This window comes from Pan paniscus, chromosome 1 (genome assembly GCF_029289425.2).
Source record: "Pan paniscus chromosome 1, NHGRI_mPanPan1-v2.0_pri, whole genome shotgun sequence".
Lineage (NCBI taxonomy): Eukaryota > Metazoa > Chordata > Mammalia > Primates > Hominidae > Pan > Pan paniscus.
Genome location: NC_073249.2, coordinates 104,768,141 through 104,786,732, shown reverse-complemented (window position 1 = coordinate 104,786,732; position 18,592 = coordinate 104,768,141). Strand labels below are relative to the sequence as shown.

The window sequence follows — 18,592 nt, the reverse complement described above, 5'->3', positions numbered from 1 at the left end:
TCCTGAAGGAAGCACTAAACATGGAAAGGAACAACTGGTACCAGCCACTGCAAAATCATGCCAAATTGTAAAGACCATCGAGGCTAGGAAGAAACTGCATCAACTAACGAGCAAAATAACCAGCTAACATCATAATGACAGGATCAAATTCACACATAATAATATCAACTTTAAATGTAAATGGACTAAATGCTCCAATTAAAAGACACAGACTGGAAAATTGGATAAAGAGTCAAGACCCATCAGTGTGCTGTATTCAGGAAAACCATCTCACATGCAGAGACACACATAGACTCAAAATAAAAGGATGGAGGAAGATCTACCAAGTAAATGGAAAACAAAAAAAGGCAGGGGTTGCAATCCTAGTCTCTGATAAAACAGACTTTAAACCAACAAAGATCAAAAGAGACAAAGAAGGCCATTACATAATGGTAAAGGGATCAATTCAACAAGAAGAGCAAACTATCCTAAATATATATGCACCCAATACAGGAGCACCCAGATTCATAAAGCAAGTCCTGAGTGACCTACAAAGAGACTTAGACTCCCACACAATAATAATGGGAGACTTTAACACCCCACTGTCAACATTAGACAGATCAACGAGACAGAGAGTTAACAAGGATACCCAGGAATTGAACTCAGCTCTGCACCAAGCAGACCTAATAGACATCTACAGAACTCTCCACCCCAAATCAACAGAATATACATTTTTTCCAGCACCACACCACACCTATTCCAAAATTGACCATATAGTTGGAAGTAAAGCTCTCCTCAGCAAATGTAAAAGAACAGAAATTATAACAAACTGTCTCTCAGACCACAGTGCAATCAAACTAGAACTCAGGATTAAGAAACTCACTCAAAACCGCTCAACTACATGGAAACTGAACAACGTGCTCCTAAATGACTACTGGGTACATAACGAAATGAAGACAGAAATAAAGATGTTCTTTGAAACCAACAAGAAGAAAGACACAACATACCAGAATCTCTGGGACACATTTAAAGCAGTGTGTAGAGGGAAATTTATAGCACGAAATGCCCACAAAAGAAAGCAGGAAAGATCCAAAATTGACACCCTAACATCACAATTAAAAGAACTAGAAAAGCAAGAGCAAACACATTCAAAAGCTAGCAGAAGGCAAGAAATAACTAAAATCAGAGCAGAACTGAAGGAAATAGAGACACAAAAAACCCTTCAAAAAATTAATGAATCCAGGAGCTGGTTTTTTGAAAGGATCAACAAAATTGATAGACCGCTAGCAAGACTAATAAAGAAGAAAAGAGAGAAGAATCAAATAGATGCAATAAAAAATGATAAAAGGGGATATCACCACCAATCTCACAGAAATACAAACTACCATCAGAGAATACTACAAACACCTCTACGCAAATAAACTAGAAAATCTAGAAGAAATGGATAAATTCCTCGACACATACACCCTCCCAAGACTAAACCAGGAAGAAGTTGAATCTCTGAATAGACCAATAACAGGCTCTGAAATTGTGGCAATAATCAATAGCTTACCAACCAAAAAGAGTCCAGGACCAGATGGATTCACAGCCGAATTCTACCAGAGGTACAAGGAGGAACTCGTACCATTCCTTCTGAAACTATTCCAATCAATAGAAAAAGAGGGAATCCTCCCTAACTCATTTTATGAGGCCAGCATCATCCTGATACCAAAGCTGGGCAGAGACACAACCAAAAAAGAGAATTTTAGACCAATATCCTTGATGAACATTGATGCAAAAATCCTCAATAAAATACTGGCAAACCGAATCCAGCAGCACATCAAAAAGCTTATCCACCATGATCAAGTGGGCTTCATCCCTGGGATGCAAGACTGGTTCAATATACGCAAATCAGTAAATGTAATCCAGCATATAAACAGAACCAAAGACAAAAACCACATGGTTATCTCAATAGATGCAGAAAAGGCCTTTGACAAAATTCAACAATGCTTCATGCTAAAAACTCTCAATAAATTAGGTATTGATGGGACGTATCTCAAAATAATAAGAGCTATCTATGACAAACCCACAGCCAATATCATACTGAATGGGCAAAAACTGGAAGCATTCCCTTTGAAAACTCGCACAAGACAGGGATGCCCTCTCTCACCACTCCTATTCAACATAATGTTGGAAGTTCTGGCCAGGGCAGTTAGGCAGGAGAAGGAAATAAAGGGTATTCAATTAGGAAAAGAGGAAGTCAAATTGTCCCTGTTTGCAGATGACATGATTGTATATCTAGAAAACCGCATTGTCTCAGCCCAAAATCTCCTTAAGCTGATAAGCCAAAAGTCTCAGGATACAAAATCAATGTACAAAAATCACAAGCATTCTTATACACCAATAACAGACAAGCAGAGAGACAAATCATGAGTGAACTCCCATTCACAATTGCTTCAAAGAGAATACAATACCTAGGAATCCAACTTACAAGGGACGTGAAGGACCTCTTCAAGGAGAACTACAAACCACTGCTCAATGAAATAAAAGAGGATACAAAGAAATGGAAGAACATTCCATGCTCATGGATAGGAAGAATCAATATCGTGAAAATGGCCATATTGCCCAAGGTAATTTATAGATTCAATGCCATCCCCATCAAGCTACCAATGACTTTCTTCAAAGAATTGGAAAAAACTACTTTAAAGTTCATATGGAACCCAAAAAGAGCCCACATTGCCAAGTCAATCCTAAGCCAAAAGAACAAAGCTGGAGGCATTACGCTACCTGACTTCAACCTACTGCAAGGCTACAGTAACCAAAACAGCATGGTACTGGTACCAAAACAGAGATATAGATCAATGGGACAGAACAGAGCCCTCAGAAATAACGCCGCACATCTACAACTATCTGATCTTCGACAAACCTGAGAAAAACAAGCAATGGGGAAAGGATTCCCTATTTAATAAACGGTGCTGGGAAAACTGGCTAGCCATATGTAGAAAGCTGAAACTGGATCCCTTCCTTACACCTTATACAAAAATTAATTCAAGATGGATTAGACTTAAACGTTAGACCTAAAACCATAAAAACCCTAGAAGAAAACCGAGGCATTACCATTCAGGACATAGGCATGGGCAAGGACTTCATGTCTAAAACACCAAAAGCAATGGCAACAAAAGCCAAAATTGACAAATGGGATCTAATTAAACTAAAGAGCTTCTGCACAGCAAAAGAAACTACCATCAGAGTGAACAGGCAGCCTACAAAATGGGAGAAAATTTTCACAACCTACTCATCTGACAAAGGGCTAATATCCAGAATCTACAATGAACTCAAACAAATTTACAAGAAAAAAACAAACGACCCCATCAAAAAGTGGGCGAAGGACATGAACAGACACTTCTCAAAAGAAGACATTTATGCAGCCAAAAAACACATGAAAAAAATGCTCACCATCACTGGCCATCAGAGAAATGCAAATCAAAACCACAATGAGATACCATCTCACACCAGTTAGAATGGCAATCATTAAAAAGTCAGGAAACAACAGGTGCTGGAGAGGATGTGGAGAAATAGGAACACTTTTACACCGTTGGTGGGACTGTAAACTAGTTCAACCCTTGTGGAAGTCAGTGTGGCGATTCCTCAGGGATCTAGAACTAGAAATACCATTTGACCCAGCCATCCCATTACTGGGTATATACACAAAGGACTATAAATCATGCTGCTATAAAGACACATGCACAAGTATGTTTATTGCGGCACTATTCACAATAGCAAAGACTTGGAACCAACCCAAATGTCCAACAACGATAGACTGGATTAAGAAAATGTGGCACATATACACCGTGGAATACTGTGCAGCCATAAAAAATGATGAGTTCATGTCCTTTGTAGGGACATGGATGAAATTGGAAATCATCATGCTCAGTAAAATATCGCAAGAACAAAAAAACCAAACACTGCATATTCTCACTCATAGGTGGGAAGTGAACAATGAGAACACATGGACACAGGAAGGGGGACATCACACTCTGGGGACTGCTGTGGGGTGGGGGGAGGGGGGAGGGATAGCATTAGGAGATATACCTAATGCTAAATGACAAGTTAATGGGTGCAGCACACCAGCATGTCACATGTATACATATGTAACTAACCTGCACATTGTGTACATGTACTCTAAAACTTAAAGTATAATAATAATAAAAAAAAACAAAAAAACTGAACAAAACAAAAGCCATTGCTAACAATGTACTTTAAAAATTCATTCTAGTTTGACAAATTTTGAACTGAAGATTAGAATGATGTTAATTTATGAGTGTATTTTCTTGTAGTATCCTTCTTTTTGCAGCAATTTTGAATTTGATGTATAAATCAGATTTCAAAAGGTGAAACAAGCAACAAAAAATTCAACAGAAGCAAACAATGCATTATTGAAGACACTGACAAGGCAGCTTAATAAATCCCTCTAAAAGTTGGTTTTGCTTTCCTGATTTGACATTAGTAAGACTATTTTGGTTGTAGAATCATTACCAGTTGACGGTCATCAGTTGGGTATTTTTTAATACAGTCTTGACTTAAAATTTGGCCCCTGTTGTCTCATCAATTAGCTTTTATTTGAATATGATTATTTAAAAGGTTATTGCCAAACAAAGGTGCTTTAATTTGTTCTGATGGCTTTTAAAAAACTCAATGTGGTATTAAAGCTCCCAGAATTTTCACGGAAATATTGTATTGCCATGCAAATTAGATAAGCATATTAGGCAAATATGAAACTACATTTTGAAATCCTGACAGCATACACAATAGCTAAGACATGTGTTTCATGGATAAAATGTTGAAAAGGTCAAAACTGAGGTCAAATGAAAGGTCAAAATGAAAGGTCTTTACATTTTGTTACCTCAATGGGAAAGCATAATGTGAGAGATCAAAAAATACTATGACAATTCAACCATCTGAATGTTGGTCCATATTTTCATGGTATGTGAAATAACAGAGGATTAGAAAAGTCTAGCAAACACTGCAAAAAGCAACCTCAGTATTAACACTAAAATCTTTCTGGAAAACAATGCTTAAACTTCCCCCCGCAATCAGAAAGTAGTCTTCAACCTTCTCCAAGTTCCTGAACCACAAACACTCCCAGCCATATTAAAATATCCAGCAATTACCAAGTAAAGCCTTTAGGAAACTATAGAAAAGACAAGTTTACACTACTTTGTAAAAATGGTAATGTTATGTCTACAATTCTTAACATAGGAGTTCAATTTAATAACCAGTAAGATTAAGGAAGCAAACAAACTTGGGAAAAACGGCAAGATTTAACAATTTGATACCATGATAAACACCACACAGGACCCTTTTTCAAATAAGGTTATAGGTAAATGTTTGCTCCAAAAGTATCCTTTATAATTCAAGAAAATCAAACAAATACTTTTCTGAGATGATTAATAAATCTTTAGTTTTATACAGCAAAAGGATTATCTCAAAGTTATATAAAATATTTCAAAATATTAATAAATTTAATGTTTTCTCCAACAGTTTTCACCTGTTTGTAAAATGGCCCACCATCAAAGATAATATGCATTTAGTTTAGAGGATAGATGGTGACGGAGGGCAGAGCAAAGTGGCGGGATAGAAGCCTACACTACTCATCCCCCTACCCCCACAGAAACACCAAATTTTAACAACTAACTACACACTAAAAGTACCGTTACAAGAGACAAAAAGCAGGTGAGCAATCATAGTGCCTGGTTTGGACTTCATATCACTGAAAGAGACACTGAAGAAGATAGGAAAGGCAGTCTGGAATTGCCAGTGCTACCACTCCCCCATCCTCCCTGCAGTGGTGGTGAGAATTTGCATGCTTGGGAGAGGGTGAGCACAGCGATTGTCAGGATTTGCATTGAACTCAGTGCTCCCCTGTCACAAGGGAAAGCAGAACCAGGCTGTACTCAGCTGACATATGCCAACAAAGGGAGCATTTGGGTCGACCCTAGCCATAGGGGAATTGCCCATTCCAGTGGTTGGAGACTGAGTTCCAGCAAGCCTCACCACTGGGGGCTGGAGTGCTCTGGGCCCCGAGTGAAATGAGAGGCAGTCTAGGCCACAAGGACTGCAATTCCTAGACAAGTCCTAGTGCTGAGCTGGGATCAGAGACACCTGACTGCAACCTACGAGACACCAGCCAGGGCAGCTAAGGCAGTGCTTATGCCACCTCTCCCTTAGCTCCCGGCCGCAGCCACCTGATATGGAGAAATCTGTGTGATTGTGAGAGGGAGAGCACAGTGGCTGACGGACTTTTCATTGAACTCAGTGCTGCCCTGTCACAGCAGAGACCTGGCAGATTTCATCACCTGCCTGCTCAAGAGCCCCTGGGCCCTGAATAACCAATAGCAATACCCAGGTAATAAATACGCCACGGATACTGGGCTCTGAGACATGCTGGCTTTAGGCGTGACCCAGCACATTCCCTGCTGTGGTAACTATGGTGAAAGACTGCTGCTTGAGAAAAGTAGGGGGAAAGGTAAAGGTGACTGTGTCGTGCAGCTTAGGTACCAGCTCATCCACAGTAGGGTAGAGCACCAAGCAGGCTCTCGGGGTCCCTGAGTCCAGGCCTAGGCTCTTGGTCAGCATTTCTGGACCTAGCCTGGATCAGAGGAGAGCCCACTGTCCTGAAGGGTGAGTCCCAGGCCTGACAGCATTCATCACAACCTGACTGAAGAGCCCTTGTGCTTTAGGTGAGCGTTAGCAGTGGCCTGGCAACACCCCCACACACCCACATGGGCCAGTGTTGGTGGCCACAGGGAGAGGTTTCTCCGTCTGTGGAAGGTGAAGAATGGGAAGAATTCTGTCTGTCTTGTGGTTTGAATGCCAGCTTAGCCAGAGTAGAATAGAATACCAGGTAAATTTCTAAGGTTTTTGACTTCAATCCCTGGCTCCCAGACGATATCTCTGAATCCACTCGCGGCTTGGGGAAACTCACCATCCTGAAGAGAGGGACATGAACCTAGCTCACTTTGCCACCTGCTGATCATAGGGCTCCAGGGCCTTGAGTTAATTTAAGTGGCAGCCAGGTAATGGTTACGGCTGGCTGTGGGCAAGATCCAGTGCTGTGCTGGTTTCATGTCTCACCCAGCACAGTACCAGTGGTGGTGGCCACAGGGATGTTTATGTCCCCCAACCCCCAGTTCCAAGAGGCTCAGCACAGAGAGAGAGAAAGAGAGAGACAGAGAGTGAGGGAGGGAGAGAGAGAGAGAGAGAGAGAGAGACTGACTTTGTTTGTTTGGAAGAATGTAAGGGAAAAGAACAAGAGTCTCTGCCTATTAATCCAGATAATTCTTCTGAATCATATCCAAGAATACTAAGGTGGTACTTATTGTTATTGGGTTTAGGACCTAGGTCCCTTCGAATACCTGGAAAGCCTTCCCAAGGATGGGCACAAAGAAGCCCAGCCTGCAAAAACTACAATAAATGCCTAACTCTTCAATGCCCAGACACCAACAAACATCTATAAGGATCAAGACCATCCAGGAAAACATGACCTCACCAAATGAACTAAATAAGGCACTAGGGACCAGTCCTGGAGAAACAGAGATATGTGACCTTTCAGATAGAAAATTTAAAATAGTTGTTTTGAGAAAACAACAACAAAAAATCAAGATAACAGAGAGAAGAAATGCAGAATCCTGTCACATAAATTTAACAGACTGAAATAATTAAAAAGAATCAAACAGAAATCTAGAGTTGAAAAATACAACTGACATGCTAAACAATGCATCAGAGTCTCTTAACAGCAGAATCGATCAAGTAGAAGAAAGAATTAGTGAGCTTGAAGACAGCCTATTTGAAAATACACAGAGGACACACACACACACAAAAAACAAGAATAAAGAACAATAAAGCACACCTACAGTATCTAGAAAACAGCCTCAAAAGGGCAATTCTAAGAGTTATTGGCCCAAAAGAGGAGGTACAGAAAAAATGAGGTAAAAAGTTTATTCAAAGGGATAATATCAGAGAACTTCCCAAACCTAGAGAAAGATACCAATATTCAAGCACATGAAGGTTATAGGGCACCAAGCAGATTTAACCCAAAGGAGACTACCTCAAGGCATTTAAAAATCAAACTCCCAAAGGTCAAAGATAAAGAAAGGATCCTAAGAGCAGCAAGAGAAAAGAAACAAGTAACATACAAAGGAGCTCCAATATGTCTAACAGCAGACTTTCCAGTGGAAACCTTACAGGGCAGGAGAGAGTGGCATGACATATTTAAAGTGCTTAGGGAAAAAACCTTTTACTCTATAATAGTGTATCTGGCAAAAATATCCTTTAAGCATGAAGGAGAAATAAGACCTTCCAGACAACAAAAGCTAAGGGATTTCGTGAACACTAGATCTGTCCTACAAGAAATGCTAAAGGGGGTTCTTCAATGTGAAAGAAAAGGACATTAATGAGCAATAAGAAATCATCTGAAGGGACAAAACTCACTGGTAATAGCACACAGAAAAACATAGAATATTAAACTGTAATTGTGGTGTGTAACACACTCGTAAGTAGAAAGACTAAACAATGAACCAATCAAAATAATAACTAGAACAAATCTTCAAGACAAAGTACAATAAGACATAAAGAGAAATAACAAAAAATTTAAAAGGAAGGGATGAAGTTAAATTGTACAGTTTTTATTCATTTTCTTTTTGCTTGTTTCCTTCTTTGTTTATACAATCAGTGTTAATTTGTCCTCAGTTTATAATTATGAGTTATAATATAGTATTTTCAAGCATCCTGGTAATCTCAAATAAAAAAAATACATTGGATACACAAGAAAATAAAAAGCAAGAAATTAAATCATACCACAGATAAAATCACCTTCACTAAAAGGAAGGAAGGAAAGAAGGAAGAGACGATCACAAAACAACCAGAAAACAAATAACAAAATGGCAGGAGTAAGTCCTTACTGATCATTAATAACACTCAATCCATATGGACTAAACTCTCCAATCAAAAGACATAGAGAAGATGAGTGAATAAAAAAAAGCAAGACCTGATGATCTATTGCCTAGAAGAAACATATGTCACCTGTAAAGGTACACATAGAATGGAAATAAAGGACTGGAAAAAGACATTCCATGCCAGTGAAAACCAAAAAACAGTAGCAGTAGCTACATTTATATCAGACAAAATAGACTATAAGACAAAAACTGCAAGAAGAGACAAAAAGGTCATTATATAATAATAAAGGGGTCAATTCAGCAAGAGGATATAACAATTGTAAATGTATATGCATCCAACACTGGAGTACCCAGACACATAAAGCAAGTGTTACTTGCTTTACTAGAGCTAAAGAGAGAGGTATTTTATCATATATTACAATTATATATTTTATATATATAATTATTATATAATATATAATATATATTATTAGAGCTAAGGAGAGAGAAATAGACCTCAATACAATAATAGCAGGAGACTTCAACATCCCACTTTCAGCATTAGATCTTCCAGACAGAAAATCAACAAGGAAACATCGGACCTAATCTGCACTATAGACTACATGGACCTAATAGATATTTACAGAACATTTCATCCAATGGCTGCAGAATATATATTCTCCTCAGCACGGCATCATTCAAGGATAGACCATATGTTAGGTTACAGAACAAGTCTTAAAACATTCCAAAAAATTAAAATTATATCAAGTATCTTCTCGACTGCTATGGAATAAAATCAGAAATTAATAACAAGGGGAATTTTGGAAACTATACAAACACATGGAAATTAAACAATAGGTTCCTGAATGACCAGTGAGTCAATAAAGGAATTAAGAAGGAAATTGGAAAAATTTCTTGAAACAAATAATAATGGAAACAAAACACACCAAAACCTATGGGATACAGCAAAAGCAGTACTAAGAGGGAAATTTATAGCTATAAGTGCCTATATATATAAAAAAAGAAAAACTTCAAATAAATAACCTCATGATGCATCTTGAAGAACTAGAAAAGAGCAAATTAAGCTCTAGATTAATAGAAGAAAAGCAGAAAGAGTAGAAATAAATGAATTTGAAATGAAGAAAACAACACAAAAGATCAAAGAAACAAAAAGTTGGTTTTTTGAAAAGATACAATTAACAAACCTTAGACTAACAGAAAAAAAGAGATAAGATCCAAGTAAATAAAATCAGAGATGAAACAGGAGACATTACAACTGATACTGCAGAAATTCAAAGGATTGTTAGAGACTATTATGAGCAACTATATGCCAACAAATTGGAAAACCTAGAAGAAATGGATAAATTCCTAGACACACAACTTACCAAGATCAAACCACAAAGAAATCTAAAACCTGAACAGACCAATGACAAGCAACAAGATTGAAGCCATAATAGTCTCCCAGTAAAGTAAAGCCCAGGATCTGATGGCTTTACTGCTGAATTCTACCAAGCATTTAAAGGAGTAATACAATTCCTACTCAAACTATTCTGAAAAATAGAGGGAAGAATAATTCCAAACTCATTCTGTGATGCCAGTATTACCCTGATATCCAAATCAAAGACATATCAAAAAAAGAAAACTACAGGCCCGTATTTCTGATAAGTACTGATGTAAAACTCCTCAACAAAATATTAGCAAGTCAAATTTGACAATACATTAAAAAGAACATTCATCATGACCAAGTGGGATTTATCCCAGGAATGCAAGGATGGTACAATATATGCAAATAATCAGTGTGATACATGGTATCAACAGAATGAAGGATAAAAACTATAATCATTTGAAGCAGATGGATCACCTGAGGTCAAGAATTCGAGACCAGCCTAGCTAACATGGTGAAACCCCATCTCTACTAAAAATATAAAATCAGCCAGGCGTGCTGGTGAGTGCCTGTAATCCCAGCTACTCTGGAGGCTGAAGCAGGAGAATCACTTGAACCCAGGAGGTGGGGGTTGCAGTGAGCTGAGATCACGCCACTGCCCTCCAGCCTGGGTGACAGAGACTCAGTCTAAAAAACAAAACAAAACAAAACAAAACAAAAACAAAAAAACTATAATGATTTCAACTGATGCTGAAAAAATTTAATAAAATTCAACACCCCTTTATGATAAAACCCTAAAAAAACTGAGTATATAAGAAACATACCTCAATATAATAAAAGCCATATATACAACAGAGCCACAGCTAGTATCACACTGAATGAGGGAAAAACTGAAAGTCCTTCCTCTGAGATCTGGAAAATGAAGATGCCCACTTTCACCACTGTTACTCAACACAGGACTGGAAGTTCTAGCTAAAGCAATCAGCAGGAGAAAGAAATAACAGGCATACAAATTGGAAAGGGAGAAGTCAAATTACCCTTGTTTGCAGATGATGGGATCTTATATTTGGAAAAACTTAACAACTCCACAAATAAAAAAACTATTAGAACTGATAAACAAATTCAGTAAAGTTGCAGGATACAAAAGCGACATACAAAAATCAGTAGCCTTTCTATATGCCAGTGAACAATCTGAAAAAGAAATAAAAAAGTAATCCTATTCACAATAGCCACAAATAAGATTAAATACCTAGGAATTAACTTAACCAAAGAAGCGAAAGATCTCTGCATTAAAAATTATAAAATGCTGATGCAAGAAACTGAAGAGGACACAAAAAATGAAAAGATATTTCATGTTCATAGTTGGAAGAATCAATATTCTTTTCAATACTACCCAAAGCAATCTAGAGATTCAATGCAATCTCTATCAAATCTCTATCAAAATACCAATGACATTCTTCACAGAAATAGAAAAAACAATTCTGAAATTTATATGGAACCACAAAAGACCCAGAATAGCCAAAGCTAGCCTGAGGAAAAAGAACACAACTGGAGGAATCACATTACCTGACTTCAAATTATACTACAGAGCTATAGTAACTAAAGGAAGATGGTATTGGCATAAAAACAGACACATAGACCAGTGGAACAGAATAGAGAAATCCATACACCTACAATGAACTCATTTTCAAGAAAGGTGCCAAGAACATACATTGGAGAAAAGATAGTCTCTTCAATGGTTCTAGGAAAATTGGATATCCACATGTAGAAGAATGAAACTTGACTTCTATCTCTCGCTGTATACAAAAATCAAATCAAGGTGAATTAAAGACTTAAATCTTAGACTTCAAACTATAAAACTAAAAAAAGAAAACACTGGGGAAACTCTCCAGGACATTGGTCTGGGCAAAAATTTCTTCAGTGATACTCCACAAGCCTAGGCAACTAAAGCAAAAATGGACAAATGGGATCACATCAAGTTAAAAAGCTTCTGCATAGCAAAGGAAACAATCAGTCAAGTGAAGAGACAGCCCACAGAATGGGAGAAAATCTTTGCAAATTATCCATCTCACAAGAGATTAATAACCAGAATATATAAGGAGCTCAAACAACTCTATAGGAAAAATCTAATAATCTGATTAAAAAATGGGCAAAACATTGGAATAGACATTTCTCATGAAGAAGACATAGAAACAGCAATATGAATAAGTGCTCAGGTCATTGATCATCAGATAAATACAAATCAAAAGCACAATGAGGTATCTTCTTGCCCTGGTTAAAAATGGCTTTTATCCAAAAGACAGGCAATAACAAATGCTGGAGAGGGTGTGGTGAAAAGGGAACCCTCATATACTGTTCCTGGGAATGTAAATTTGTACAACCACTATGGAAAACAATTTGGAGGATTCTCAAAACACTAAAAATAGAGATACCATACAATCTAGCAATCCCACTGCTGAGTATATACCCACAAGAAAGGAAATCAGTATATTGAAGAGATATCTGCACTCCCATGTTTGTTACAGCACTTTTCACAATAGCCAAGATTTAGAAGCCACCTAAATGTCCATCAACAGATAATTAGATAAAGAAAACATGGTACATATACACAATGGAGTACTATTCAGCCATAAAAAGAATGAGATCTTGTCATTTGCAATGACACAGATGGAACTGAAGATCATTATGTTAAGTGAAATAAGTCAGGCAAAGAAACACAAACTTTGAATGTTCTCATTTCTTTGTGGATGCTAAAAATTAAAACAACTGAACTAATGGAGCCAGAGAGTAGAAGGATGATTACCAGAGGCTGGGAAGGGTAGTTAGGGTTGGGGGGGCGGTGAGAGGGAAGTGGAGATGGTTAAGGAATATAAAAAATATATAGCTAGAAAGGCCGGGTGCGGTGTGGCTCACGTCTGTAATCTCAGCACTTTGGGAGGCCAAGGCAGGCGGATCACGAGGTCAGGAGATCCAGACCATCCTGGCTAACACGGTGAAACCTTGTCTCTACTAAAAATACAAAAAATTAGCCAGCGTGGTGGCGGGCGCCTGTAGTCCCAGCTACTCGGGAGGCTGAGGCAGGAGAATGGCATGAACCCGGGAGACGGAGTTTGCAGTGAGCCGAGATCGCGCCACTGCACTCCAGCCTGGGCGACAGAGCAAGACTCCGTCTCAAAATATATATATATATATATATATATATATATATATATATATATGTGTGTGTGTGTGTGTGTGTATATGTGTGTGTATATATATGTGTATTATATATATGTGTGTGTGTATATATATATATATATAGCTAGAAGGAATGAATAAGACCTAGTTTTTGATAACACAATAGGACAATAGGGTGACTACAGTCAGCAATAATTTAATTGTACATTTTATAACTAAAAGAGTATAAACGGGTTGTTTATAACACAACAGATAAATGCTTGAGGAGATGTATACCCCATTTTCTATGATGTGGTTATTACTTATTGCATGCCTGTATCACAGTATAATATCTCATGTATCCCATAAATATATATACCTACTGTATACCCATACAACTTTTTTTTAAATTAAAGGATAAACTATTTTAATACTGGAATCTCTTTCTTTAGTTATATAATTTAATTATTTCTCTCTCTTTATGTATATAAAATCTCTTCACTATAATTTTTGTTATAGTAACACTACTCTTCAAATAATTATGAAAAATTTCTTACCTGGTGCAATTTTCCCATCCTGAGCTGCGGGACCATCTTTCAGCACATTTTTCACTTGTAGGAACTCGTCAGGTCTATCTCCGCCAATAATAGTAAAACCAAATCCCATTGTGCTTTTTTTCAGTGATGCTCGAACAAGGACACCTTTAAGCTGGGATGGATCTCTTGTGAAGTGTGATTTTTCCATATCTGTGCCAAAATGAGAAGTGGGTTTGAGAACAAAAATAATTACAAAGCACTCAGAGTCAATCTTTTATACGATTTTTTAATGTTATTCTCAACTTAATCTCTTTCTCATTGCCTTGTCTGTGCTTACTTTCAACCCAGAGTCCATTATATGAAGTCAAAATGATACAACCTTTAGCACTCAATTCCTGAAAGTTTGGATACTATTCAACTGTACTATAAAACTCAGCATCTACTGAGTTTTATGTGCAAAGTACTATATCAGGAAGATGAAGTCAAGTGTCACAAACTTATGAAAGAGAGTATACTGAGAATTTTTATAATTCACAGCTCAGGCTTTCTGCAGTCTTTGATTTATAACTGATGGAAGGAGTGAATCTTTTTACTATCAGTAAATAGCTTCATATTTCTATCCCTTTCACTCATGTTTAGTGGATAATTTAGGAAAAAAAATACATAGTTCTTTTGAAATGCCCATTATTAGGGGTTAGATGACCCTAGTGATTCACATCTGCAAATAACAACTTCCTTCCAGAACCTCTTCTCTCTTCTCCTCAACCATGCCTGCCATTAGGAAAGTGACAAAAACTGAGAGAATCAAATTGTGCAGGTTTATAATTTATGAAGTATTAAATTAACTGTAAAAAAGATTTTAAATGTTCTGCCATTATCTATTTTTTAACAAATTTATTGAGATATAATTCACATACCGTAGAATTTAGCCCTTTCAAGTGTACAATTCAATGTCATGCGACTATCAGCATAATCTAATTTTAGAACATTTTCTTCCCTCCTCAAAGGAAATCCCCATGCCCATTAGCAGTCATTATCCAATTTCTCCCCAACCCACATCCATATCCTAGCCTTAGGAAACCACGAATCTACTATCCATGTATAGACGTGCCCAATATAGGCATTTCATATAAACAAAATCAGACAATATGTGGTTTTTTGAATGGTTTCTTTCACTTGACAGTGTTTTTGAGGGTCATCTGTATTGTAGCATATGTCAGTACTTTATTGCTCTTTATTATTAATATACAATAAATATTAAATTAAATATGTACTTACTAAAGATAAAATATATTTATTATATTATTGCCAAATAATAGGCCACTGTATGGATAAACATCACATTTTGTTGATCCATTCATTAGTTGATGGACATTTGGGTTATTTCCACTTTTTGGTTATTATGAATAATGTTGATATGAACACTCACAAGGTTTTGTGTGGACATATTTTCATTCATCTTGGGTATACACTGAGTGGAATTCCAGCAGTTACTATAAATATATGGTAATTATGTTTATCATTTTGCCAACAGTTATACTGTCTGACCTCCCATACCCTCTTCATTCTATTGCAATTTTACTTCACTCTCTACTTGCTCTTCCTAGAGTGACTAATGACCTCCCTACTGTCAAATCCAACACATATTTTTCAATCTTCAACTTCCTTGACATTCCAGCAACATATGACATACTCAACCTCTTCTCATGGCTGCCTATCCCTACAACCTCATCGCTTGTTACTACCCTACAAAGACCCTATGCTGTAACCACACCTACTTGCCTTCTGGCCTTTCGGCACACCATTTCATGCTTCTGTGATTTTAAACATTCTGTTCCTTCTACTTGGTATGCTTTCTTGCTCCTTTAAAATTTTTGTCTGCCTGCTTTAACTTTTCCTGACTTTTCAAGACCTAGTTTCTATCTCTTCTGCTTTGAAATTTCTCCTGCCCCCTTGACATTTCCCACCAAAGCAGAGTTGGGTACTCCCGTCTTTATGCCACCACTGTAACTTGTACATGTCTATTAATAACAATGAAACTATCATTTATTAGTCAACATGTGCTTAATACCATTGTAGGCACTTTACATCTGTTAATTTACATACTCATAACCACCTTAAAAGGTGGGTACCATTATTATTCCTATTTTATATATGAAGAAATAGGAGCATTTAGAGATTTAGGAAACGTACCCAAGATTACACAGCTGGGATTCAAACCTGCTCCTCAGCTTACCATTATAACTACTATTCTATGATGGCACCTATCTCCATGTATTATAACCATCAGTTTCCTGTATTAGACTATGAACTCTTGAGGGCAAGCCCTGTCTTACTCTTAGTCATTTTTGAATACCTAGAGCCTAGCAAAGCACTGGGGATATAGTCAGTGCTCAAAAGTATTTGTTAAACTCAAAATGTTTGCTAAACGAAATGCAGAACTTTAGAAGGAGGACGATGTTTTTGAAGAGTAACTATAAGAAAGAACTATTTCTCTCATAGGCAACCGAAGTGGAGAATCTACTGGATTACTACAATATGGCCATATATACCTCTGGTTATTAATGACAAATGAGGGCTGGAAAAGGGATGGGGAGGGATAAGTAGAATGTAAGAACTTCCTGAGCAGTGTTTTCAAAATACACATGACTAGACTCATCGAAATTTCTGGATCTATATTTTTAAAAAAAATGCTCCCTAAATGAATCTGATGTTACTAATAGCTACCATCCCACTTGAGACTCAATGATGTAGGTAAATCATTTGATATATTTAGTATTTATTAATATTGGTTAATGAAGAATCCTCAGTGGTTACAGATACCATACTTAAGCAATTAACTTGGGAAAAGCTAACGATGAACTGGAGACCTAATATTGGTCTAGCCTTAAACATATAAGGAAACATTCCAATCTTCAAAACAAAATCTCAAATTCATAAAAAAGCTGCCCAACTCCCTTCTCCCAACAACTTCATGCTTTTTGTATACTCCTGAGAAAAATCTCAGTATTCTCATAATGTTCAGATGTTTTATTAAGATTATTCATATCTTTACAGTAACAACTAGACACTCTTTATCTAGTGTCAAAGCCATAGAAATAAAAAGTTCAAACTCACTTTTATTAACTCAGCATACAAATTTCACAAGTTATTCTTAGAAGAAAAGATTGAAAAGAATGCTTACCTGGTTTTGAAGACCCAATTTCAGCCTGTCCTAACTGCTTTTTCCTTTTGGCTTCCTCCACTGGATTTTCAAACTGGGTTTTCTGGTTAAGGTGACTGTAGAATGCAGAAAAATATACATTTCAGTTTAAAATAAAACAGTAACATATTCTTAAATAGTCTATCATACCATTCCATCATCATAGATTAGGGGACAAATATGTATCTTTAGGCTATGGAACATGGAGAGACTGACAGATGATAGCAGAGGGGCTTTCTGTCGCTAAATAAAGTCCTGCAGAAGATGCCAAGCTGTGAAGCTTTTGATATTATATTTACTACAGCTTCTTCATAAACCTACCCAATATAGCCAATAACAGTTTTCAAAACTATAGCCTTCTTATCTGATGCAATCAGAAGTACTTGTTCTTGGTAATTTAATTTTTTTAAAAAAGGCAGTTAATGATAGAAGGGTTTTAATTTAAGTTTCTCCAAAATGAAGCAAGCTGTAAAGGCACTTTGAAAGAAATTTGTGTATAGAATCCTTTTTAAATTATATTACTATTACTTTTCCACTGACTCACCTATATCCTTTCAGTAGCAACTAAGAAAATGACTTGCTTTTATCAACTATAGTATAGAATAACTCTTTCACACTTAAATTTCTTCATAATTATATCATAATTAAATGAATAATTATAACATAGGTTCAACTGGCATTTATGATTTGGGAACATTCACTACTGACTCTTGGAATGCATACAACTCTCTGAGAGAAAGCAGGAAGCCTGGGGAGACTAGCCGCTAGGAGATTAGCCAAACTATTCAACACGCTATGGGCAATAGTATGCTTTACAGAAGAAAAAGAGCACTATTCTTCTGGCAAGCCAGTTAAGTGGAGTTGGTTAAGAAAGGAAATGCTGTAAAAAAGATGTTCAGGACCTCGAATAGGTCTAATTCAGAAGCAATGGAAATCATATTCTAACACTTCCATAGTACAAATATATTTCAGCATATGCTACAGTTTTCCATTTTAATTAAAGAAGTGAGGCCGGGTGCAGTGGCTCACACCTGGAATCTCAGCACTTTAGGAGGCCAAGGCAGGCAGATCACGAGGTCAAGAGATAGAGACCATCCTGGCCAACATGGTGAAACCCCATCTCTACTAAAAATACAAAAATAAGCTGGGCGTGGTGGTGCATGCCTGTAATCCCAGCTACTCAGGAAGCTGAGGTAAGAGACTCACTTGAACCCAGGAGGCGGAGGTTGCAGTGAGCCGAGATCATGCCATTGCACTCCAGCTTGGGCGACAAGAGTGAAACTCCATCGCAAAAAAAATAAAAAATAAAAATAAAGAGGTGACATGAGTGAACACCAACAATTAAATACCAAATCATGAGAATTTCAGAACATGATTGTCTTTAGGTAGACTGAATATTACAAAACATACATATAAATAGTCA

General features: G+C 37.1%; 1 protein-coding gene across 1 annotated transcript in view; it reads right to left on the bottom strand.

Annotated features, from left to right (window-relative positions):
* The window catches only part of LOC117975161 (membrane-associated guanylate kinase, WW and PDZ domain-containing protein 3-like), a 173,462-nt gene that overhangs the window by 125,046 nt on the left and 29,824 nt on the right, over positions 1–18,592 (bottom strand). The window contains exons 3-4 of the mRNA XM_063604771.1: positions 17,152–17,246; positions 13,989–14,177 (exon numbers count right to left, since the gene is read on the bottom strand). Of these exons, the coding sequence (XP_063460841.1) occupies positions 13,989–14,177; positions 17,152–17,246 (284 nt within the window). The remainder of the gene's footprint in view (positions 1–13,988; positions 14,178–17,151; positions 17,247–18,592) is intronic.